Here is a 24,123-nt window from a genome sequence, read left to right on the forward strand (position 1 = left end):
TCATCTTTGTAAATATGCACTTTAATGCATGTACCAATATCTATCAAATCTTTTTCACTCTTGTGAATGAAATATTAATGAAAGGCTAAGACACAACTGCGCAGCAAGAGATGCCCAATTATGTGCTTGTCTGAAATGTGTGGGAACATGTACCAGATTAAATCAAATGCCAAGATGCCATTCTATACTTTATGGTCATTCTTTCATTTTAGATTACGTGTGCTGAAGGAGGGAAAGTGAACAAATCACAGTAATCTGTCTTTGTGGGTAACAATCATTTCTGGGTGTGGGTGGGTGTCTCATGGAATTTTAACACCTGATTTGCATTGGAGCTCATGATGTATTAAAGGTCTCTCCTCGTTGTAATCCAGATCTCTGACAGGAGATGGAGCTCTCTTCAAACAAATGCACAACTGTGGGCGCGCGCATGCACACATGCTTACACACACTTGCACACACTTGCACAAAATCCCCTTATGCAGTATTAATCTGCATCTAATCCTAAGAGATCAGACTGGAGTCATGCACACAGCATGTACTTGCAGTGCCGCATGCATGCACACGCATGCTGCTGAAATATGCTGAGCTAGCTGTACTAATGGATGGGGAGGGGTGGCTATGGTATTATTTTGGGGGATGCTCTATGTGGAGTGTGTGTGTTTGCACTCTGATTCCCCCACCCACACCCCACCCACATCCCGCCCCAATCATCCTGTGAGAGAAGGCCATTTCCCAGGACCTGCATTCGGTTGGCAGTAAGTGCCAGGCAGTCACTAATCAGCTGAGCCTAATCCTCCTTGTGTGGCCTTGCAGGCCAAAGTCTGCATGACCTCTGTTCTGCTAAACACGAGCCAAAGTAACAGCATTATACTGTAACACGTGCCACTCCAACAATGCTTTGCTACTTCATCTACTGGGCAGCTTGGCATCACTCTTTCACCATGCCTGTGTGATTTGTACGAGGAGCCTGGGTGGTGTGTGTGTGTGTGTGTGTGTGTGTGTGTGTGTGTGTGCAGTTGGGAGCGACAGGCATGCTGCAGATGTGAGCCTACCCTTATATGGTGGTGCTGTATTACCAGTTTAGCATAGAGACATTGGTGACCTGTTTTCTGGCGCCCTCTGCTGAAGATAGGGGTACATAAGCTGCATGGTCGGGGTGGCTAAGCTTACAGCCCCGCTGTGCATTTGGCCAAGGACATGGGCGGTCCAGCACATGAGTTACTGCAGGACAGAGTTGTGCTCAGTGGTAATTTACACACAGTTGCAACTTCACTGGATGGAAAGCTTCTTAGCCAAGGGCATACGCACATGAAAACGTGCACACACACGTCTTATAGGGACTGGTGTACCTCTTACACAGCTGATCAAGTGCCACTTGTTTGTTTTGTATGTTGTGTTGTTAATTATATTTAGATTTGTGCTTATACATAATTGGATTCACAGTTTGCTTCCAACAAACTGAAGATGTTTGTGCATGTGGACTCTCTTCCCCAATTTTAAATATATAATTTTTTCTGTGCTGGCACTTGCAGGACAGTTTTATGTTAAGGTGTTTTTCACCTATAATCACCAGTGTCTTTAGACAACATTTTGTCCTTGTTTTGATATGGGACAGTGAGATTTAAATCTGGATTATTTAAGTCCTCAGACATTGTGCTTGCAGACTATTTGGACACGGACACACACACACACGGACACACACGGACACACACACACACACACACACACACACACACACTGCTGTGCCTCTTAGCTGCTGTTCATGTTGTTGTGGAGAAATCCTTGGTTTGGCCCCTGATGCAGTCAGATATTGAATTTATACACAATATAAGTGAATGATGAGAGGTAATCTCCCTTTTGCTATAATGCTCTGTAATACACTGGGAGGACTTGGATTTAGATCCATCATTTAGAACACAAGTTCTCTCTAATCTGCTGTGTTTTCATCAGTCAGTGTGACTCTTAAGGACTATAAAGGCTCTTAACTGACTCTGTGGTTCAGGGATTTGAAGGTGGTAGAGGTGAGGAAGGTCCCACCACATGAGTGTGTTGATATTGTGGGATCTCTGTGTGTTGAATTGTTTTGGGAATGTAGCACCAATTAATCACGATGATGTGATTCTACTGCTTTAAAGAAGGAATGGTGTCATCTGTAGCCAAGATCAATACTGTCCACTCTGTCTGTGGATGACGCTGGCTTTAGGACTGGCCGTTGATGTGACACAGATGTATAATGAATGAGTTTTCATGTCTTTGACTTGGTGTCGTTTAATGTGTACTTGTTTATGTATTGTCACTCTATGCTGAACTTCCATGCTCACCTTGATTTTGAAGGCCCATTGTCCATCTTTTTCTTAAACTTACTTACTTCTCCCTCTCTCTCTCCCTGCCTCTCTCTCTCTCTCTCTCTCTCCCTCTCTCTATCTCTCTCTCTCTCCTTCTCTCTCTCTCTCCCTCTCATATTTTTGTACTCTGTCTTCCATGTTTGAGAGCAGCAATATCTGCTATGTGTAGAACTGATATTGTGTGTGCAGGGACTGCTCTGTCTAAAACCTGCAGTGTCAGACCCTGCCTCTCTGACTTGACATGACACTCGGGTCATTCCAAATCTGGACTGATCCTGGTCACCACTGACCTCTCACTCCTCTGTGTCAGCAATGAGAGAACCTGAATGGTTTTCTGGCTGCTGACACACAGCCTCTGCTGAGGACAAGATGGAGCACTGGATACCGCTGACGAATGTCTGTGTCGACTAGGGCACCTTACGGACATTTGGGCGGGGAGTTATATGCCAAGCGCTTGTATGCAGCTGGAGCTGAACTGTGGTGTGTGGTAGTTTTCTATTTATTTATTTATTTATTGCGTGTAACCCCTGCTCTGAGCCCATAGTCTTGTGCTTCTTGGATGTTCCAGCTGTTTGTTTCTGGTTTCTGTTTTCTGTTTTTATCATTCTGTGTTAATGTTTCCCTTTTTGATTGGCAGGCGAGGAAGGCCATCACCATCCAGGGACCCAATCACGGTGTATAACCAAAGAGAGGGGGCGGGAGGATCGCAGCATGCACCGGTGGGCGGTGGCATGGCTCACTCTCCGTCCGACTACGGACGCGAATTGGGTCTCTCCCCACGGGACTCCAGGATGTACGAGGAACAGAGCGTCTACAGAGATGGATATGGCTACAGTGATGGCTACAGCAATGGCAGCGCATACCGGGATGGGCGCGGACGCTGGCTCTCTCAGGAGCAGCGCCTGAGCGGACGGCCAGATGACTATGAGCTGCGTCGGCGCCGGGAAGAGGCCTACCGGGCCCAGTACCGCAGCGACCCCAACCTGGCGCGCTACCCAGTCAAGCCGCAGCCTTATGAAGAGCAGATGCGCATACATGCTGAGGTGTCACGGGCCCGGCATGAGCGTCGCCATAGTGACGCCTCACTGGCATATGGCGAGCCGGAGGAGCCTCTCTATGCTGACGGCCTGTCGCGTCGCTCCTACTCAGTGGAGCGTGGCCCACTGTCGCCCCATCGCAGCCCAGTGCTGGGCGACAGGAGGTGGGGGCCGGGAGACCCCAGCAGGATGCACCGGCTGGACCCGAGTGTGGCGCTGCACAGTGCCGACAGTATGATGCGGACTGAGTCGCACGTCTCGAACCACACAGAGGCGGGAATGCCCCCCTCACCGCGCATGGCCCGCGGGCTTCGGCCGGATGAATACAGCCCCATGGGCAGTTTCAGCTGCTCAGAGGAGGAGGAGCTGCTCACCACACCCGAATACACCAGCTGTGAGGACGTGGAGCTGGAGTGTGAGTCATTTGGTGAGAAAGGTGAGGGGATAGGCCCACATGTTCCTGTTTTCTGATGTCTGAGGTGTTAAAGCTGATATTTTTACCAAATTTTACCACAAATCTGGAGTTACGTCATAGAAAAAATGGTCAGGATTACATGCAATATATGTTCATCTGAATAGACCAGGGTTTTCCCTGTTATAGGCTTTTAGGAGACATATCAGAATATGATGTAGGAAAAGAGTGTTCCCCTCTTGTCTTCTTGATCCCACAGGAATGAGCTGCTGACCACTGGCTATTGTTGATAAATATTGCTAAATCATGGATGAGTACTTTAATCTCCTAAAAGTAGAACTGGCAACAGTCTTTGTTGCATCATAATCTTCGTTACAGCCACTTCAGGTTATACCCAGGTAACAGAGAGCCAATGATCCAGCTTGCTGGCTGGAGGAACAAGAACCTGTGAATAAGTCGTGTGTCATGATGTCCTGCTAAGAATGGGTTTTAATGCTGATCTTTAAATATGAGGCCGTCATGGTGGTTTCTGTTGGTGAGTTACTGCAGTGTTTCCTCAGAGACCCTGGCACAATTCAGAGTTTTTCTCTACCTGATGCATCTGTGCCAGGCTTTCAGTGTTCTGGTTTTCTTTGTTCTGGCATGTTGGAAGTTTGGCTGGAGCAAAAATCTGGTCTGGCTGCATGTCCTTGAGATCCAGACTAGAAAACTTTAAATTCCTTTCTTTTTGGCTCTCAGGAGTGGTGCATGCAGTTCTGAATAACAAATGTAGTTTGTCAAGTCCACTTGGCCACAGACAAGCACTGTGTTCGTTCAGCATTGCAGGCTTTGACCGAACTGTTTGTTTGTTTTTCGTGCTTGCTGAAGTAGAAATGGCTAGGATTATGCTTTTTTGCATAGTGTTGCCCTACTTTTTTTTTCCCTCCCACACACAGCAACTTGCCTTCACCTGCCTGGGGTCTATGGTTTGGACTTTTGTGCAAGGTTCCTTCTTTTGTATCTGTTAGTCCACACGCAAAGTGTAGTGTTGCAAGAACAGACTATGTAGGGTCTCCTGTTTCTCAGCAGTGGTGCTCAGTTGTTCTCTGTGAATGGTCTATTGAAGAATTGCCTCACAAGAACTATAGACACTGTAAATCATTTTATTTAAGGAGTGGTTTGAGCTTTAAGGTTTTAGATTCCATTCCAAGTCTGACTGGACTATTATTTTTATTGCTCAGCCAGGCTTTACCACTAGTGCTCAGTCCTTTGGTACAGTGGGAGCTCCAGCACTGCTGCTCCCTGAATGGCCACTTGCAGTCAAACTTTAACATTATAGGAAACTGTTGCCTAATACATTTGCTTTGTTTTAATCATTTTTGTCCATGCGTTGTAGCTCCTAGTCCTGTTTATGTAATGATTTTCCTAAGAAATGTGTACATTAACATATATTGATCACTCAAAGCTGGAGTTTTGTAGCTTTTTATCTTTCCTCCACCATAGCTTTCAGTTGTACTCTGTTCACAGTGGTACTTATATAATGTTGGACAGGTGAGAGAAGTAGTTTCTCGTTCCCAGCTAACTAGAACAGGTGTGTTTGGAATGAGGAGTTGAGTGAGTCGTCTGGTGGTAGTTTGTCCTCAGGCTGCTGCGGGTGCGGTGGTGAGGACTCAGTCTGTCTTAGCTCTCCGCCCTCCGCCAGAATTTCATACCACCAGAGGTCCTCGATTCCTTAGGTGGAGTTTAAAATTGAGCCTTCCCCAGGGTCCTACTTCTGCCTCCACTCCAATGTGAAATGTGCTTCAATCTTCCTGGCCATCCGTTCCCATTAAGCTCCCACAATGTCAGCACCCTTATAGCTCAGATTTTCACATGGTTTCCAAGATTCTGTTTGCTCTTTGTCCCTCCCTTCTCTTTCTCTCCATCCATTTCTCTCTCCTCCCTGCCTCTCTCTCTCTCTCTCATTCCTCTGTCTTTTGCCAACTCTCTGTCCTTTTTATCTTTGTTCATGTGCCATTTCCTTGTTTTTTGTCTGCTATTAATATGATGTCACTAAAACGTTGATATGGTTACAAATTAGTTCTTGAGCATGGCAATTTATATGATTTAGAAAAGCTACATTTTCAAATAAATGAGTGCTCTTTGTATATTTAACAGTGTACTCAGTAAAATGAAATATGGGCTCCTGAGTAGAACTGACATTTGCCATTACAATTTAACCTCAGAATTTTCAACCCATTTTTAAGCAAGACCCTGCTTTTTTTGAAGAAAAATACACCTTTTAAAAATTTATCAACAGTGTCAAAATGCAGTACATGGGGAATCAAGATACAAAAACCCTCATCAGCAACCAGATATTGAAATATTGACTTGAGAGGTCTCTGTCAAAACCCCGTCATAGACCCGGCATATCTGTGTGCTTGTCACTTTGGGCAGTAAGGGGTCTGACAAGCTTATTCTGCCATTGTGTGTCACTGAGAGAAACCAGCTGGATGTGACTGGCTTAAAGTCACACTGTGCTCTAGTTGAGGAACAAAGATCATTCTGCAGTAGCTAATGGATGCCACACTGTGCACAAGTTGCAGGGGGGAAATGGTGGTGAGTGAGGCCTTTTGCACTTTCTGAAGTGTGACTGCAGCCTATCAGCGGGAGCTTGGTGTGAGGAGTGGAAGAGCTCAGGCTGTCCCTGGGTATGGCTCGTGGGCAGTGGCTGTGTGGGTTCGTGGGTATAATGTGGTGTGAGAGAATTGTTCAGGGAGGGGTGTTTGAGCTGGCTTACAAGAATAAAGGTAAGCTCATTACTCTAACGCCTCACTGCCTGGTTCCAACTGGGCATGGGGGAGGAGAAGAATATTGCTGAGAGAGAGTAAGATGGTGAAGGGAAAGACGGTGAGTGGTGGTTTAAAATCCGGAAGGACATTCTTTTCGGTGTGGCTGCTGCCATGTTAGTTGAGACCAACGATTCCTGGGATAGAGGTGATTAGTCTGTGCTGGAGCATGCTTCCTCCTGGAAATCCTCACCACTGGAGTGCCTGAGTAAATCAGCTTTGTGGAAGTTCGACTGTTTCAGGGTCAGGAAGGGCGGATTTAACCGGCTGCGTGTTTGGAACGCCGTGGAGCACATGGCCTGTGCATGGTAGCGAAGAACTGTGATGCTTGATGAAAGAGGAATGACAAGAAATGTAAGGCCACTTGCTGAGTTTGCCATTACTGTGGCTATTGTATGGGACTAAAGGAAGATGACCGCTGTGAAGGAAAGGTGCAGTGTGACAGAATGTTGTTTCTTTCTAGTGTGGAGACACACTAGCTCATTTACTCTATGCCGACAGCACACCCTACACACTCTGTTCTTGTGTAGTTTCACACTGGTTATTGATTATCTGCTAGATGCTTTTGTAAATTTATTATCTTTGGGACATTGGAATTTGATTAATGCAGTGTTTCTTCTCGTGTTTACAGATTTTTCTCACCATCTGCAGTCACAGTTGCAGGTCACACTGTAGGAAAGCTTTAACTCTTTATTGCATGGCAGTTTCACCAAATGTTTGTACAAACCTTACATTGTTGTTCTGGCTTTTAAAAAAAATCAATCTGCATACTACCATGATGGTGTAATTTTGTACATTTTATTGATAGCCAGAAACTGTGATATTTTGTTTATTGGCACTTACACAACACAGTGTACTGCAAATTAGAGAATGTGGTTCAAAACTCATTATACCAAAGTAATTTGATTCATGAAATATTTTATAGGATCCTCCATGTACATTTTTGAAAGCAGAATGAACACGAGAGGCATTCAAGACTGGAACCATTGAGTAAGATCCCCAAACAGATAGGAAGTAGATGTTATAACAGCTTCACTTAAATGTTCGTGAAGACATTATGATGCTCTTTGCCACAGGTGTCCTTTCTAAAGCATGGCCCTTTGTGGATTTGTCAGTAAATACATCTGTGGCTGCCTGGCCACCAGTGTGACTAGAGGGTGAGGTTTGGCATTACCTAAATAATTCTGCTACCTCACACTATTTCCTTCCATGGTCAGTGTGCTGGTGTGATGTAGCAGCTGACAGCCTGCCTTAGAGCCCGAGTTCAGGATGTGTAACGTTGTCTTACATGTGTACTATAAAATGTATTATGATCCTTTTTATATACAGTAACATTTTTTATTCATATCCCCTTTCATACACTTACAACTTTGACACATACCTTATGGAAATGTTTTAATATAAAATACCATGTATGTAAAGCATTTTATATGATATATAAATATGAAATGTGATTCATTTAAATTTTTAAAAACATTTTTGTAACAAATCTTTTGCATGTGTGGCCTGTGGCTTTTAGAATTGGAGTACAGAATATGTAATGTGGTTAAAATGGTGACATTAGCATGGTTGTGTCCTCTACTTTGGCTCTGATTGCCTGTGTGGCTTATGGTGTATATAAGAGAAATGGACATAAAGCTTTGATCCTGAATCCTGTTTGCTCCAGCAGGTGTTTGTGGCTGCTGACCTACGCGTCCATTGACATGGATTCTTAGGGCATGTTGAGTTTTACCACAGCACTCTTGTGAGCACCTGTAATGTTGTGTGCAAGATCAGAGTGCCGCTGTATTGTTGGACTGTTCCACTATGTGTTTGACTGTGTGGATGCAAAAGGTTTGGACGAACATAGTGTTGAGGTTCTGGTTTTTTTTTTTCCCCTCCCCTGTTCTTAAAGAAACATGGAACAGTGGTGCCTATATGAAAGCCCAGTCCCTCTTCACAGATGTTTATAGCTGGTGTGAACTTAAACACCAACACTTCACACTTACGCAATGTCATTATCATGCCAACAGTGTGACTTTGTAGAACTAAATAAAATAAATGCACATCAGTACATGCTCACTTGCATGAAAACACTTTGGAAAATTCATATGTACACAGAAAATAAACTTAACCACTCTCATCTGCTCAAGAAATAAGAGGGTGTTTCGTATCTTGAGCTTTCTTGTGTTTCTTGTTCTACAAATTTTTTTAGGCTTTTTTTCCATATAGCAAGCTTCTCCTCTTCTGAATTTTAGATCACTTTTGAGGTTACAGAGCAGTATGTGTCCATGGCAGTGCAAAAAGCATTGCGTTCACGGCTAATAAAGGCAAAGTGTGCGCGTTGGCATGTAATCTTAGTGTGGTGGTTGCAGATGGACATTGCTAATGGTTTAACAACACATTTGAAATGTGTTTTGAGTTGGAGAAGATTGTCAGTATTTCTGATACATATCCCACTTCATCTTTTTTGCATAGTTTTCGCTGTTGGAACATAAATGTGAAATTTAGAAATCAAAGGCCTCTGTAGCAAGTGAACTCCTTAAGTGAGCTTATGTATGCCGGTTTCACTCGATGCCTGATTAGTCAAGTCCATGCCCCATGAAGTTGATTTTACAGCCATACATGCACCCAAACTGTCACTTGATTTATAGAGCCAGTCCAAACCACAGGCCCCCCAATTAAACCCATTCAAGCTACATTTAAACCTTAATTGCCTAGTCTGATGTCTGCATCTTCTTCCAGTGCTGTTATCAGTTTAAAAGAGTACTCCATTTGATGTAAATATAAGACACTGTTCATAATACGTACATCACTGACCTGTCTTGTGCTGCAATGAACTAACTTTGTGAAGCCATTGTTTTTAGAATTTTGCATCTTTTATTTGTAGCTTATTAATGTAGATTATTTCTGCTAACATTGATCTATATAATGCTTTTGTACAAAATACACGGTCACAAAGTATTTTTCAGAGACCATCTGTTGATCTCACTGCTACTGTTGGCGTTGTCTGCCCCCTTTTAAATTACCTTGTTGTGGTTGGTTAGATTGATATGGTGCTTATCAAATGCACAAACGTGTGTGTGTGTGTGTGTGTGTGTGTGTGTGTGTGTGGACAGACCTGGTGTTTCTGTGTGAGGCCTGGATCTTACCTCTCGTCTGCTGTCATGCTCATCTGTGCTCTGTCCACAGGAGACATGGATGGTCACTGGTGGGACGGGCACCATGCGTCTTGGCCTAGTGAAGCTTCCCCTATGTCCATGGTGAGTTGTCCAACCCTAGGTATCTTCTGTCATTCCATTCGCCTTTTTATGTTGTTTTCTTGTCTCTACTACTACCTTTTTTTGTTAAACATTTCCTGTGTCCTGAACCTGTAGGCATCATTGAAATGGGGAAAAAGAAAAAACAAATGGCCAGGGTATTATTTGGGCAGTTCGTATGTGAGGCACGTGCAATAGCACTACGCTAAATGAGGAGTTTAGCCAGAGCCAGAAGGTACCACCAGAAGGTACCACCACTTTTACTTCCACCCACCCTTTGACCTCAGAGCAGCACCGACCACTGTCATGTTCTGGAGTGCCGTGGGAAGAGCAGAGAGTACCTGCTTTGGTGCTTTTCCTGTGTGTTATGCAGATTAGACTATCAAGTCCGAATTCAAATCCGAGCTGCCCAGTCATTCACATAGATGTCTTTACTACTACTTTGTCCATTTGCCTCGGTCACAAACATGAGGAGTGTGCATGGAAACTGGTCCTGCAGTAAGAAGTTGTTTCTTCTTTTCCAAATTTCTCCTCCTTGTGGGCCTTCTGCTCATCTTGTATTCGTCCACTTGGGTGTGCTGTGCTGGGCCACTGTAATGAACACCTCCAACCTCATGCAGCCCTTTGTGAACACAATTGTACTCTGGTGTTGACCTGACTAGAGCTCCATTCCAAGGAAAATGCCCATTAAGTTTGCCAACCCCAGTTCAGCTATCAAACCCCAACATTAAGCATTATAGATTTTGTACACTGATTTGGCTTACCTCATGTGCTTGCATTTTGAGATCATGTCAGCATGATTTTTAAAAAGAGATGCTTGCATTAGGCTGTGTAAACACAATGATGGATCAGATCTACCACTCAGACAACCGCTGGCACAGTTTGTGCTCTCAGAGCAAACCATCCCCAAGTAGAAGGACATCTCATCTCATCTCACCAAGTCTGTGTGTACGTGCATGCATGTGTCTGTGTGCATCAGTTGCTAGGTGATTCTTTTTTTCAGGGATGTAGACCAAAAAGTGTTCTGTATTTTATCCCCTCAGCACTCTGTTACATGGCAGCCGTCGAAAGATGCAAAATTTCTGATGGGACGGATTTTGCTGAACAAGCGGCTAAAGGACGGCACAGTTCCCAGAGACACTGGCGCTCTGCTGGGCCTGAAGGTAGAACTCCCATCACACCTCACCCACAGGGGGCAACAAGGAGCCACAGTTTCTATAACACTACTACTGCAGCTTTAATGCACCAGGCTGGTTTATCTTTTATATATTAATTTACAGTATAGAGATGTTTACAATAACATAATGAAAACATAATTTTCAATATTTACTATGCAAGTAATCCTGATGTGAATTGGTTTGTTTCATGACATTATTGAGAGAATTATTATTTTTTGGTCTACTTTAAACTTCGTTTCCCATACACCCAAGAATATGAGGAAAACGTGACTAATGAAGACACCAGAATAAGATTACTTTGAGAGCATTTGTAAACAGAATGTTTTAAAACCCGAGGATAATAGTGTATCCAACTGCAGGAAGTGTCAGTATCAAAAGCTTTTCAAGTGAACAAACTTTAGCCACTTAAAGTACTGCTCTGATGGTCTAATCTAAATCCTGACTGTTAAATATTTAAAATATATTTTACACTGTATGAATAGAGCATGGTATACTCTAAACTGTGTCATGGGTGAATCTTCAGAGTTGGCAGCAGTCTATATTGCAGTAATTCACATCAGTTGCTGAATAGCAATGCAAATAAACTGCTCCCATAATCGAAGCTGACACAGGCTCTTCTGTGCATAACTGGTGATGATGGCATGTCCCCACCACAGGTGGTTGGAGGGAGGATGACGGAATCTGGTCGACTTTGTGCTTTCATCACCAAGGTGAAGAGAGGAAGTTTAGCAGATATTGTTGGCCATCTCCGACCAGGTACGTGTCCACGAGAGCGAACATCTGTGTGTTCTGTTTACTACCTTTCCTATAGCAGAACATGTTTATTTTCCTCATATGTGACATAAAAAGCATGCCAAAAATGCAGTGATTATTTCTATACTTTTTGGTGCCATTTCCTCATTCCTGAGAAAGTTTAGTCAGTGTTCCTGTGTGTAATCTGAGAGTGTTAAGGTGTGTGTGTGTGTGTGTGTGTATGTATGTGTGTGTGTATGTATGTGTGTGTGTATGTATGTGTGTGTGTATGTATGTGTGTGTGTCTGTATGTGTGTCTGTATGTGTGTGTGTCTTTGTCTGTGTGTATGTGTGTGTGTATGTGTGTGTGTGTGTGTGTATGTGTGTGTATGTGTGTGTGTGTGTGTGTGTGTGTGTGTGTGTGTGTGTGTGTGTGTGTCTGTGTGTGTGTGTATGTGTGTGTGTGTGTGTGTGTGTATGTGTGTGTGTGTGTGTGTGTGTATGTGTATGTGTCTGTGTCTGTGTGTCTGTGTGTCTGTGTGTCTGTATGTGTGTATGTGTGTATGTGTGTATGTGTGTATGTGTGTATGTGTGTATGTATGTATGTATGTATGTATGTATGTATGTGTGTGTGTGTGATTTTCTCTCTCTCTGTGACTAGGTGACCAGGTGCTGGAGTGGAATGGGAGGGTGCTGGAGGGAGCCACGTTCAAGGAAGTTTACAATATTATTCTGGAGTCAAAGCTAGAACCCCAGGTGGAGCTGCTGGTCTCCCGGCCCTTTGGGTGAGTTAGTGGGGGGCGTGTCCTCATTGTGAGCTGGCCGGAGGCATGTCATTCTTGCTGTGTGAGCTGGCTAGGGGCGTGTCATTGGCGCGCCAGCCACTGCTCCAGGGACAGTAAATGTGATGTGTCTGAAAAACAGGGCTTTAGGATGCTCTGTGTTGACACTCGCATGCAAATTTAACTAGCTTTCAAACTTCTCTCCACCCACTACATTTTTTTTACTGTTTGTTTTGCGAGGTTACAGAAGTATTCAGTTTTATTTTCATTGCCATATTGTGCATAATGATAAATATATGATTAATGGTTAGATGTGGTACAACAACTATAAAGTACTGGTGGCTTAGACAGCAAGAAACGGGCCATACAGGCTCAAGAAATGTGTGCTATTAAGCATTAAATATTGTAAATTCAATTAATCTGCTCAAGTCTGCTCACACTAATAAATCTGACATAAAATTAAATAGTGAGACAACATAAATGCCATTGATGCCTAGTATGTAGTCTGCATGGGTTCACTGTAATGTACACACACAGTGCTATGAGGTTTCATGGATGACCTTCTTTCTTCTGCATATCATCACCCATCACTTTATTACCCGTGTGTTGCAGGGATCTCTCCAGAGCTCCTGAGAGCACACAGGCACAGTTGGAAACAAGTGAGCACCATTATGTTTTGGTAGAATCTAGTAGATTATATTACTATTAAAAACATTAAGTATTGTATGTAAATTTGAGTACTATTAAAAAAATTTATCTATTAATGTTGGACTCTTATGTTTGTAATAAGAATACTATTTTCATCATTTTCATAAATATGAAAGTATGTTTTCTGTATTTGAAGCAGAAAGTAGGAAATGTTTCATAAATTGTCTGAAACTATTTAGAAATATTTATTTTTTAACCTTGAATTGCTTTTACTACTCCATTTATCTGCATGATTTATGTATGTCACACTTATAGTTTTGTTAGTGTGCATTTTTAAAAGGTCTATGTGCAGTCCAAAGTTAACATGATGCTACTATTTTAAACCAGATTCAGGTTCCTTTGAACCTCAGAAAATGGGGCCCTCCATCTCAGTGACCTCTCCCATGAGTCCGGGTGTGCTCCGGGACGCTCCACAGTACCTCTCTGGCCAGCTCTCAGTGAGTTCCCAGCATGCTCTTTGGGTTTTTCTGCAGGTTGCCACAAATTGTCTGCATGCATGATGTCCTCAGGTCTGCTTCTGCTTTAGCTCATATTACTAGCATTCCATGTGCCTCTGTTTAATAGGAGGATGAAGAGTGTGATTTTCAGTAGCAGGTGGCTGTCTCAAGTTAAGGTAGACATAAACCGAATCTCAAGTAACTGTAAATAAACACAGTTTGGCTTGAACTGCCATCAGCATTGACCTGCTGATCTGGGGAAGGATGAACTCCAGGACTTCTGTAGACAGCCTGACTAGTAGACATACTCAGAGTCCAGAGATACAGCTTGTTTCTAAAACATCAGTTAGCCTAAATTAAAACTATAATGTTCACTACAACATGAATCTAAACAAAATAGAACTACATAGAAAAAACTTTAGTTTTTGTATTTTAGCTAAGACATTTATTGTGGCATTATAGAAGTGGATTTCTGATGTCAATGTTGCTAAGTATCCAATAGAGGGTATGCATTGAGGTTACTTTTCCGTCTGAGTATGCCCCCTCACTTGGACCGAGTGACAAAACATTCTGCACATGACTATGCTTATTAACTAGAGGAAAAAATAAAACCAGGAATGAAACAAGCGATTATGTGCTTTAATTAAGGCAGTTGGACTTAACAGGAATCTATACGAATTACCAAAGAACTAGTGGACATTGAAGTGTGGCCAGGAATCAGGTTTCCTGACGTTTATGTAATGTTAGCTAGATGCCTGATTTCGATTTTCGATTTGACACGCGCTAAGCAAAGCCTCAAAAAGCCTTTACGCTTGGTCATATTACACGGCAGAATTTGATGTTGAAATTTACGTGAGAACACCAGTGGACATGCTGATTGTATGGACAGGTCTGTACCAATGCTTGTTCTTTATTACAGCTCTTAGTATAAAACTGTAAGCTAGCTAGGCCTACTTTGTCTGTAGCCTTCACTGTCAGTAACGTTGGCTATATATTTTTGCTGGTAAAACCGTTTCTCCTCTGATGTTGCCATAAAATTGGGTAAATAAAATGAAGGATAGCCAAATTCTTGTAGTCATCTGGAAAATGACTCCAAATTCATGGACAACAGATTTTAGTTTTATTATTTTATTTTATTAGTTTTATTCATGGACAACAGATTTTAGTTTTTTAGATTGATTTTAGTTTTTTAATGTCTCCATGGAATTCGCACACCACCACCGCATCTGCCACTCAGTGGGAGCAACCGCGGTCACTATTATTGAGAGTTGAGTCATGTGCATACCCTCTATTGTGGTCTTAAAACTGCTGAGTGTAGATTGAATTTTTGTTATTTCAGTAAAGCTTAATGGCAAAACTTGTTAGAATGAAATTCTTAAGTCATGTAAACGCCAGCCTAAACAAGTTAAAAATCTGTAAGCATGCCATAGAATTTTATCATCAGTCTCACTCAGTGGGGTTTTGGACATGCATCTTAGGTAAAATTTTGTACATTAACTATCTTGTGAATGTTTCCTCACTATGCCCACATGCCTGACTGTGTGGATATTAATGTCTTGTTTGTTATTCAGTGACAAATTTGACTAAACACTAAAGTACCTGGTCTATATTTCATAGATATATATGCTCAGAGATGGTACATCCCCTTTATAAGAAAATGTGCTCTTGTAGAAATTCCTCTCAAATTACTTTGACAATGTCAAAATTATGCCATAAAACCCACACATGATATGAAGCTCAAGTGCTTCTTGCTATTATCCTTGTATTTGAGGAAACCAGAGCTGCGTGCTCTCTGCTGTACCTGTCTTACACATGTGGAGTGTGTGAGCTGTGATGTTGGTCATGTGCAGGCTGGGCTGGGCTGGGCAGCTTTGGTCACTTTACATACAAGAGCTTCATTGTGTTTGTTTTGATGGGCTTTCATTAATTCTTTTACTTTTAATTGGAATGTGGGAGATTCATTTCTAGAATGGATTGTATGCCAACGTGCCCAATGTACAAGTGCATATTATTTCACTGGGGCTGACTAAACAAAAAAAAAATATTGTTTCCACTTCTCACACACACACACACACACACACACACTTTTTGTAAAAACAAACAAACAAACAAACAAACAAATAAACAATAACAAAAAACCAACAAAAAAACAATGCTAGCCATAAAGATATAAGATACAATGTTTGGTGCATGACATTTTGGTTCAAGTTTAAGAAGCAGTTGTCTGTATGCTTTTGAATTATGTTGAAATTATTAAAATTGAATTTGAATTGCTAGGCTAAATCTCCTCTCAGCAGTGTGGTTTTGATTTATGTGCTTTTGTGGGTTTTTGGTTTAGTTTTTATTGCTTTTTTGTTCTTTGTTAATTTTGCTTATCCAGAGTCCATGCCTTAATAGAAGAACTACGCCTTTTCTCCCTAGGGTCCAGGTAACAGCACCAGTCTGACTGTCTGTTTCTCTCTTTCCCCTCTCTCTCTTTTTCTCTCTCTCTCTCTCTCTCTCTCTCCCCCCCTCTCTTTCTCCTTTGTTTTCATTCCTCTCTTTCTGTCATAATTGGAAAATGCATAGCAGGAAAATTATTTTTGTTGCCATTAGTGCCCCCCCCCCCCCCTTATGTGATACTTGTGTTACTGCAATTTCATATCCATACAAGCTTTTTCATACTTACATTCTCATTTTTAACAAATTAAGCCCATCCTGCTGAGGGTCTGAAAGTGCCTGCATGATTTACTGACCTGAATGAAATTGTTTAAAGAGACAGTCAGTGCTGTTTTCTGTTTTAATATACTGCTCCTGTTTTTTGATATTCAAATTTAATTTAATGTTGCCTATTTAATGAGGTCTCTTTAAATGTTTTGATATAAGAAAATTATTCTGGGGCAAATCTATTTTTCTTTTTCCCATGCAACTTGAAACATGATTTTTCATTCTACTTGAAAAGGTTGGGGTAACACACGTGCACGTGCACACCCACACACATGCACATATCACATGTGCATGTCCGTGTGGGTGTGAAGGATCAAACTTTTAATGTTTGGAGTGTAAAATATTTTAACATGGATTAAAATTGAGCAGAACTGTCGCTCTCTCAGATCGGATGAATTTCGTGTTCCATGTTGCACTGAGATTACACTGTTGTCAGTCCCACTTTTTTGTGAGATTACAGAACAACTGGCTGCAGCTCCAGAGCCCACAGATGAATAAACAAACTGTACCTGCAGAAATGATTGTTCCTCAGTGCCTTTGCAGCCACTGTTCTCCCTACCAGACTTGTACATGTGCCACAACATAAACACAATTCCAGTGCTGAATCATATGTGTACTACTCTAAATTATCACTATAATTCCAAACGTTTAGGCTGCGAAATTCCAGCTTCTATCTAAATTTCACCCTGTAGAATCACAGTTCTGCTTGATTCCGTTACAGGCACTTTCAGTTCGAGTTGATTGTTTACTGAGCAAATTGGACTGAAAACGAAATGGTACAATTTGTTTGGACTGAATTTTCTCCCTCTCAACTGTTCTTGCGTTTGAGACAACCCAGATTGCCCTAGTTTGTATTGGCTGCATTTTGCTGCATGCATTAGTTCTGGACTATTCTTAGAGTACTGTGTGCTGTGTAGGAGGTAGGGTTGTGTTTCTCTAGGCTCTAGTGACCTGTATAGTCGCTTGTACAAAAGGACGGGCAGACTCTAAAGTCTCGGTCTTCCTCATGTTGAGTGTCTTACTGGCAATTCCTCTTAGGTATCAGGCTTCCAGGGTTTGCCCATCCTTTGTCCATTCTTCTTACTGTAGATGTAAAAAATATAGTTTAACCAACATAGAAGCATGTGTGAAATGCAAGGTTGACTTATTCTTTTTACTCATTACTTATCTAATTATTTTAGTCAATTCACTAGAATTGAGACTTTCAAAGCTGTTCAGTCACAAGTTCCAAAAAATCAAGTTCAAGCATTTTGCATTTTTTTTGTTCAGTTTTCTTTTGCTTTGAGTCATTCCTTTTGAAAGAATTGTTTCACACTCATGGCTTTGAAAGTGTCTCTAGTTCTGTGTGTTGCGGTGGGATGTGGATGAACCAAGCCAGCCGATTAGTGTGAGATTGAGTGCTCCTACAATACCGCTATCCCTGGGCTGAAATGAGGGCTGAAATGTTGCCCTCTTCACACTCACATCATCCTGCCTTCTGTATACCTCCTTCATGTAGAACTCTGACCATGAGAAAGGCCAGAGATGTGGTGGTATATTTGATGGGGTGACCAAACCAGAAACCTCAGTATATACTCTCTGAGCACCCTGAAGGTTTCCCTGTGAAATATTCCATCAGACCACATTAAAATAGCTAGAATTAGATTCTACAGTAGTTCAAAGTTTAGAGAAATGCTGCTTTAGTTTATAGTTCTAGAATGTAGGAAGCAACCAGTGACAACCCGTGAAGACAGCTCTGTGTGTGTGTAGTTATGGACCATCGGTAATGCAGTGCTAGGGAGACAGTGACCCATCTATCAGCCATTAGATGTTGGTGGTGGTGACCAACTGTCAGCTGTATTCAGTGTGGTGTGTTCTGCACCATTGGGTCTAGTTGGTTATTGGGTCTAGATGTTGAATTGCCATTGGGCATGAGGGTGAGCTTTCTGATTGTCTGTTCAGTCTTAATTTGACTCAAAATAATATGTACATAAAATGCATAAAGATTTTCTCAGACTGTGGCTTGAAGGTGGTGTGCTAGATTAGTGTTATATTTTTCTATCCAGAAAGACCTTTTTTTTATGCTGACTATCCAGAGAACAGGTAGTCATTTGGTGCATTTGTCAATCCACTTACGTTATTGTAAACAATTTTACTGAATTAATTGAAGCTCAAGGATAGTTGAGAGTCACTCTGTAAACACACAATAAGATGCCTGCACCTCTGGGAAGCAACTGTTTCCCTTCTCTTATTTCCTCATTTTCTTTTGCATAGGTATCATGTATCCTCAAGTCATCTGTCGGCTGTAGTCTGTTTAGGTTGCCAGAATGTACAAACTCTTAAGCAAGGACAGGTGACCAAAAAGTGACGAAATAGTTGTCGAAGTTGCTGTTATTCGCCGTCAGCTTAGTGTGTCCCTATCGGCTTTTTGAGAAATCCCCAGCCAGCATGTGGTCCATTAGCCAGCTTGTGATTTGTCCCTCCCTACGGGGCCACTAATCCTGGCCTGGGATCAGCTAACCCAACTCTTCTCTTCCTCAAGGTGAAACTGTGGTATGATAAAGTGGGACACCAGCTCATTGTCACCATCCTGGGAGCCAAAGATCTGCCTCCACGGGAGGACGGGCGACCCAGGAACCCTTACGTCAAAATCTACTTCCTTCCTGATAGAAGGTGTGAATGAACTTTAGCTCTGCACCCAGTTGATGCAGATTCACACGTGTCCTGATGGTTCAGTCTAGTTCAGAGGATGAACCAGACTTGTATTGCCTCCATCCAGCCAGCTCCGACACAACCCACACGACCACTAATTATTAAGAGTCATTCATTAAATGTTGCTTTTTAAAATCAGTTCATCTCCAACCTATTGCCATCATTGACATGCTTTTTTTTAGGCCTTCCCTATCTTCTTTCATAAGAAATACTTTTCCTGCCATGAACTGAAGCCTAAACGTTTTAAAAAGACGATGGTCAACAAAGTAGCACTGCCCATACTTAGCTCGAAACTATAACCTTAAATATAAACTCTTGCAGATATTTTCTGTCATTTTAATCAGTTATATCAGTTATTTTAATCAACAGTTCCGAATAAAACAAGATTGTCTGTATCTGGCATTGTAAGATGTTCTCGTCATTTTTCCTCCCCAGTGATAAAAGCAAAAGGAGAACAAAGACGGTGAAGAAGTCGCTCGAGCCGAGGTGGAACCAAACATTTATGTATTCGCCTGTGCACATGCGCGAGTTCCGGGAGCGCATGCTTGAGATCACGGTGTGGGACCAGGCTTGCGTGCGCGAGGAAGAGAGCGAATTCCTCGGCGAGGTGAGCGAGAAGCGCATGTTTAGCACAGTGTTTGTAACACGCACCTTCGTAGGTTGTAATATATGTCTCTCTCTCTCTCTCTCTCTCTCTCTCTCTCTCTCTCTCTCTCTCTCTCTCTCTCTATATATATATATATATATATATATATAGTATAATCAACTATCGAACGAAACAACGTATTATACAGTTATTCAACTTATCCATTTCTGAAAGGAAATGAATCACTGAAGTCTAACTCTAGATGGTAATGGCTGGTTAATTCACCAGACCTCAAAGGGCAGAATCTGTCCTTTGTGAACACTTCATGCATTTTTCACAGTGTTATACAGGGCCTATGCATTCAATTAGAAACATTAATAAGGCCAATTCAAAGAAGAATCAGAAATGCAGAGACATGTAGCCACTTGAGGGTGTCTAGGTGACATTGTGGTAAAAACAAAACAAAACAACAACCCAAAAAACAAAAACCCACAAAGCCCCCACCTCACTTAAAAATCACACAGATTAAGAAAATTTATAGTTCCAGTATCTTTTGGTGCAGTTAACATATTGTTTGTCCTACCATGGTTTACATTTCCTGGTAGCACAGCCACGGCAGAATGGCTAGCTAGTGAATTTGACTCTTGCTACTAATCCTTATTGCTAATCAATCTTGCGCATTCATTCTCAAACATTAGCTTTAAGATACACAGTCCAGCTAAAGAAGTAGCTCTGAACTAACTAAGGCTTTACAATCAACACTACAGCTTCTAACTAGCTAGCTAACTTTGTCAATTAGCTAATTCACCAACATGGAGAATCTCAAGCATCAAGTTTAAACTCTCACCTTTAGAGTAAGCAGCTCGTAAGGTTTATCCATCCGTAAGCAGACATTTGGAACACTGTATTACATTTATGGTATTTAGCAGACTCTATTCTCCAGAGGGACTAACAAAAGTGCTTTGCCATTAATTCATAGAATATTCTAGTACAGTACAGTAGGTTAGAGTCCAATATACCAATGAACTAAAATACTGTAGAATACAGGGATTAAGGCTGATACCTAGAAGTACAAAACACAATCAACAACAATCTAGAGATTCAGTTAGTCAACATAGGAGCAGGGTCAGTGGTCATTTAAATATTCCACAAATAGATGAGACTTCAATGTGTGTGTGTTTGAAGACTGCAAGGGACTCTGCTGTCCGGACAGCCAGTGGGAGTTCCACTATCTCGGAGCCAGGACAGAAAATAGTCTCAATGCTTGTCTTCCATGAGACCTGAAGCAAAGTATTTCAAGCCAAGCCGTACTTGAGGTTCGAAGTACTCGAGGTACGGATCGGGCTTTGACCATTGAACTCATGTTTGAAGGGGCTGGTCCATTTTTGGCTTTGTAGGTGAGCATCAAGGTTTTAAATCTGATGCGTGCAGCTACTGGAAGCCAATGAAGGGAGTGCAGCAGTGGAGTAACATGTGTGAACTTCCTAAGATTAAAGACCTGTCGTGCTGCTGCATTCTGGACAAGTTGTAGAGGTTTGATGGCTCTTAGAGGAAGACCAGCAAGTAGCAAGTTGCAGTAGTCTAGCTTTGAGATCACAAGAGACTGTACAAGCACCTGGGTAGTTTCCTGCGAAAGAAAGGGTCGAATCCTTCGTATGTTACAAAGGAGGAATCTGCAAGACGAGGTTAGATTAGAAACATGAGTTGAGAACTACAACCGGTTGTCCAAACTTACGCCCAGGCTACGGGCAGCTTCGGATGGTGATACCAGGGAGTTCTCAAAGGAAACTGTGAGGTCATGGTAAGGGTTGGGAGTACCTGGGATGAACAGCAGCTCAGTTTTACTGGGGTTCTGTCAATCATGCTTGCTGAGATGCATCTGGAAATCAGCCTGTAAGAGGGTCTTAACAGACTTTTCTAGTACACAACTACCATATGATAAAAAGGTTTTGCAGAAAGACACCTTTAAAATACTGCTAATTAGCATTTTCTCTCGATGCACTTCACTTTTTTCTTTCTCGTCTCCATTTTTTCATTCGTTCGTTCTCTCTCTCTCTGTGGCAGATGCTGTGGACATAGAATTGAGTACTCACACCTGAAAAAATGGCGCTAGAATGCGCAATTTAAATGTACAATTATTTACATTCCTCCATATAATTTACATAGGTTTGAATTTACTAATAATGCTGTACAACAGGAGAACCTTTAAATAACTGAAATTTAAAAAACAACTCAAAACTACTAAGGGAACTGTTTAGTTCAATATCTTATGCAGTTATTTATCTCTTCCTTTTTTCCATTTATTTTGTAAAAATGTTAGCATAAGCAAAGGATAAGAAATACACTAAAATGATTAGCTATGGGTAAATATTGGATCAAGGAGACGAATGATGAATTATTAATTAATTATTAATTAATTAATTATAAATTAGGGTAAAAAGTCTTGGTGATAAAAGTGATAAAAACAAAGAACTGTTCTAGTACAACTAAGTGAAATTGCTTATAATGGCGAGATCACCTCAGATCCAGTTTTTCTGTTCTTCAGTCAACTCCTGGAGATTACAAAGTCCAGAAGTTTGGCAACACAGTCACACTTGACTGCAATGTAAAGGGTAACTGGAAACTCGAGGATTTTTTTAATGTTCTCTGATTAATCAACAGTGATTTACAAAATCCATTCTTTTGAGTTACTGGCTACTTTATTTATTTTTTTGTAGTGTGTATTTAATAGACTGTTGCTTGTTGACTCTTCTCGTGTGTGTGTGTGTGTGTGTGTGTGTGTGTAGATTCTCATAGAGCTGGAGACGGCCTTGTTCGATGATGTGCCTCACTGGTATAAACTGCAGACCCATGACCACACCTCTATGCCCCTACCTAACCCCTCCCCCTACATGCAGAGACGCCTCCTTCAGGGGGAGGCACACGGTCGCAGGCTGCAGAGTACGTACAGCTACACCCCACACATGCTCGCACTCACACACGACTGCACAACCACATGCACTCAGATGAGCTACTGTTGTGGCAGCCAGACTGCTTATGTGGACAGTAGTTCAGAGTTCTTTCGAGTTCCAGTGTCTTTGCTAATTCATGTTTCTGTGTTTTATTTCCTTAATACAACAATTTCTCATCAAACTGATACAATTCCAGACCAAGGCCCATATTATTACAGCCAAGGTAACAACCGAGTTAGTGAGTAAGTGATTGAGTTCAGCTGGCATGTGGTTGACTGTCCCTGCTCCACTGTTCTCTCTTCTTCTCTTTGTCGGTCTCATTCTTTCTGTCTCCTCCCTCCCTCTTCTTTTACTCCATCACCTCCTCTAACAGGCTTGTGCTCTTCAGCAGTTCCCTCTGACTTTCTACGGCTTGCGGTGCTGGGTGTGGTAATGCTAACCCAGTCTGTCTCTGCTTCGCATGCGGTCTGTAGTTTTGGGCCTAGTCATTGGCCAGCCGTACAGCAGACCTGCTTTTTCCTTCTGATTTCACTTCAGTAGATATGTGTTTTAGGTTCCTACTTACCAGCTAACAGCTAACACTTCCTCTCGGCCTGTCTCCAACTGATACCACCTGTAACTGATAATTAGGGTTGGTGGGTGGGTGTGTGCGCACATGCGTTTTGGCATCTCAACATGCGCAGCTCATTTTCACAGGTCACACGTTTTTACAAGTTACAGGATCTGCTAAGTGTTTCGCAATTTCTAATTCACTTGTCAAGTGAAATATTTTGCATTTAGATGTTAATCTGCCATTGCATTTTTTGCCTTAGAGTGTATGTGCTGACATTCTCCCACAGAGGTTAGGAAGATTTGGCTATGGTCCTGATTTAGTTGATGACGATGTGGCATTAAATGCAATATAAATTGTTGGTATTGACTCCTCAAAAGAACTGTAAGTGCAGGGTTAGAGGTATCAAATCTCGTCAGGGGACATCCTTCACCAGATTTTAGTTACAGCCATTGTCATTTGTTATTCACTCCTTTCTAACAAACAAGCAACATGTATCTTTCTGTGTTTCTCTCTCTCTATCTCTGTTACCCCCTACCTGTCCAGGATCACAGCGGATCAGTGATGGCGAATACTCTGACTATGACTGCGATGATGGAGTCGGTGTGATAGCAGGTACGGCTGTGTCTAACTCTTCTCTCCTAAGCAACTGTTTGTTTTGGTCCAGCTGGGGTTTAATCTTAGCTGAGCATGATGGAAAGGTTGTAGCAAAGGTAGAGTGCCCAGTGCTGAACACCGCAGCGACCTAAAGCTTGAGAGCGTCGTTAAAACTAATCAACTCTTTCCCAAAGAGAAAAAATATAAATGTATGAAAAATGTATTATTGTAATTCTGAAATGTTTGTGCTAGGATGGATGAATCTACACTGTGTGGTCATTCTGAAACGATATAGTACATATATTGAGTTACATATAAAACAAATGCAATCCAATGTTCTTTCTTTACTGCTGCAGAAATCTTAA

At 41.9% G+C, this 24,123-nt stretch overlaps 1 protein-coding gene across 31 annotated transcripts in view; it reads left to right on the top strand.

The window, feature by feature from the left end:
- The window catches only part of rims2b (regulating synaptic membrane exocytosis 2b), a 93,102-nt gene that overhangs the window by 32,959 nt on the left and 36,020 nt on the right, over positions 1-24,123 (top strand). For 20 of the 31 annotated variants that reach the window (XR_014119396.1, XM_081705507.1, XM_081705515.1 and 17 more), the window contains 13 exons: positions 2,983-3,818; positions 9,773-9,843; positions 10,884-11,003; positions 11,675-11,774; positions 12,412-12,535; positions 13,145-13,191; positions 13,568-13,677; positions 16,058-16,105; positions 18,905-19,035; positions 19,510-19,681; positions 22,447-22,600; positions 22,808-22,834; positions 23,708-23,776. Coding sequence is in view for 30 of the 31 variants with exons in the window: in XM_081705507.1 (XP_081561633.1) it covers positions 2,983-3,818; positions 9,773-9,843; positions 10,884-11,003; positions 11,675-11,774; positions 12,412-12,535; positions 13,145-13,191; positions 13,568-13,677; positions 16,058-16,105; positions 18,905-19,035; positions 19,510-19,681; positions 22,447-22,600; positions 22,808-22,834; positions 23,708-23,776 (2,009 nt within the window). In the remaining variant the exon portion in view is untranslated. The other 11 variants (XM_081705560.1, XM_081705570.1, XM_081705577.1 and 8 more) reach the window with 6 other exon arrangements.

The sequence above is a fragment of the Electrophorus electricus genome, chromosome 2, assembly GCF_041902795.1.
Source record: "Electrophorus electricus isolate QZ-2024a chromosome 2, ASM4190279v1, whole genome shotgun sequence".
NCBI lineage: Eukaryota > Metazoa > Chordata > Actinopteri > Gymnotiformes > Gymnotidae > Electrophorus > Electrophorus electricus.